Here is a 497-nt window from a genome sequence, read left to right on the forward strand (position 1 = left end):
AAAAAAATTAACTACACAGGCATTTATTGTCAAGAGTTTAAGAACCCTGATGTCCCTCCCACCCGACCCTCCCGCACGTCAAACCCCGCCCCCATATATTCCTCCACAAAAAAACAAACAAAAAAAAAGTTAGAGTAAATCGTAAAGAGAGTCTAAGCGCGCTCTCCACGGATTCGACGGGCCAACTGGATGTCTTTGGGCATGATGGTGACACGTTTGGCGTGGATGGCGCACAAGTTGGTGTCCTCAAACAGACCCACCAGGTATGCTTCGCTTGCCTCCTACAAACCAGAGCGAGAAAACGTTAGGAGGGACCAAACAAAAAGAAAGTGAGGTAGATCTATACACAACCCAGAACTAGAAAACACACCTGCAAAGCGCCGATGGCAGCACTCTGGAAGCGCAAGTCGGTCTTGAAATCCTGAGCGATCTCACGAACCAGGCGCTGGAACGGAAGCTTGCGGATCAGCAACTCTGTGGACTTCTGGTACCGACGG

At 49.7% G+C, this 497-nt stretch overlaps 1 protein-coding gene across 1 annotated transcript; it reads right to left on the minus strand.

Annotated features, from left to right (window-relative positions):
* Positions 1–33: 33 nt before the first annotated feature.
* Positions 34–493, minus strand: LOC107581199 (histone H3.3-like; the record flags this gene model as incomplete). Its single annotated transcript, XM_016266733.1, has 2 exons — positions 34–281; positions 371–493. Coding segments are annotated over 2 exons (252 nt in total), but the record flags the coding sequence as incomplete, so codon positions are not given.
* Between the last annotated feature and the right edge of the window lie 4 nt (positions 494–497).

This window comes from Sinocyclocheilus grahami, unplaced genomic scaffold (genome assembly GCF_001515645.1).
Source record: "Sinocyclocheilus grahami isolate Dianchi unplaced genomic scaffold, SAMN03320097.WGS_v1.1 scaffold104702.1, whole genome shotgun sequence".
NCBI lineage: Eukaryota > Metazoa > Chordata > Actinopteri > Cypriniformes > Cyprinidae > Sinocyclocheilus > Sinocyclocheilus grahami.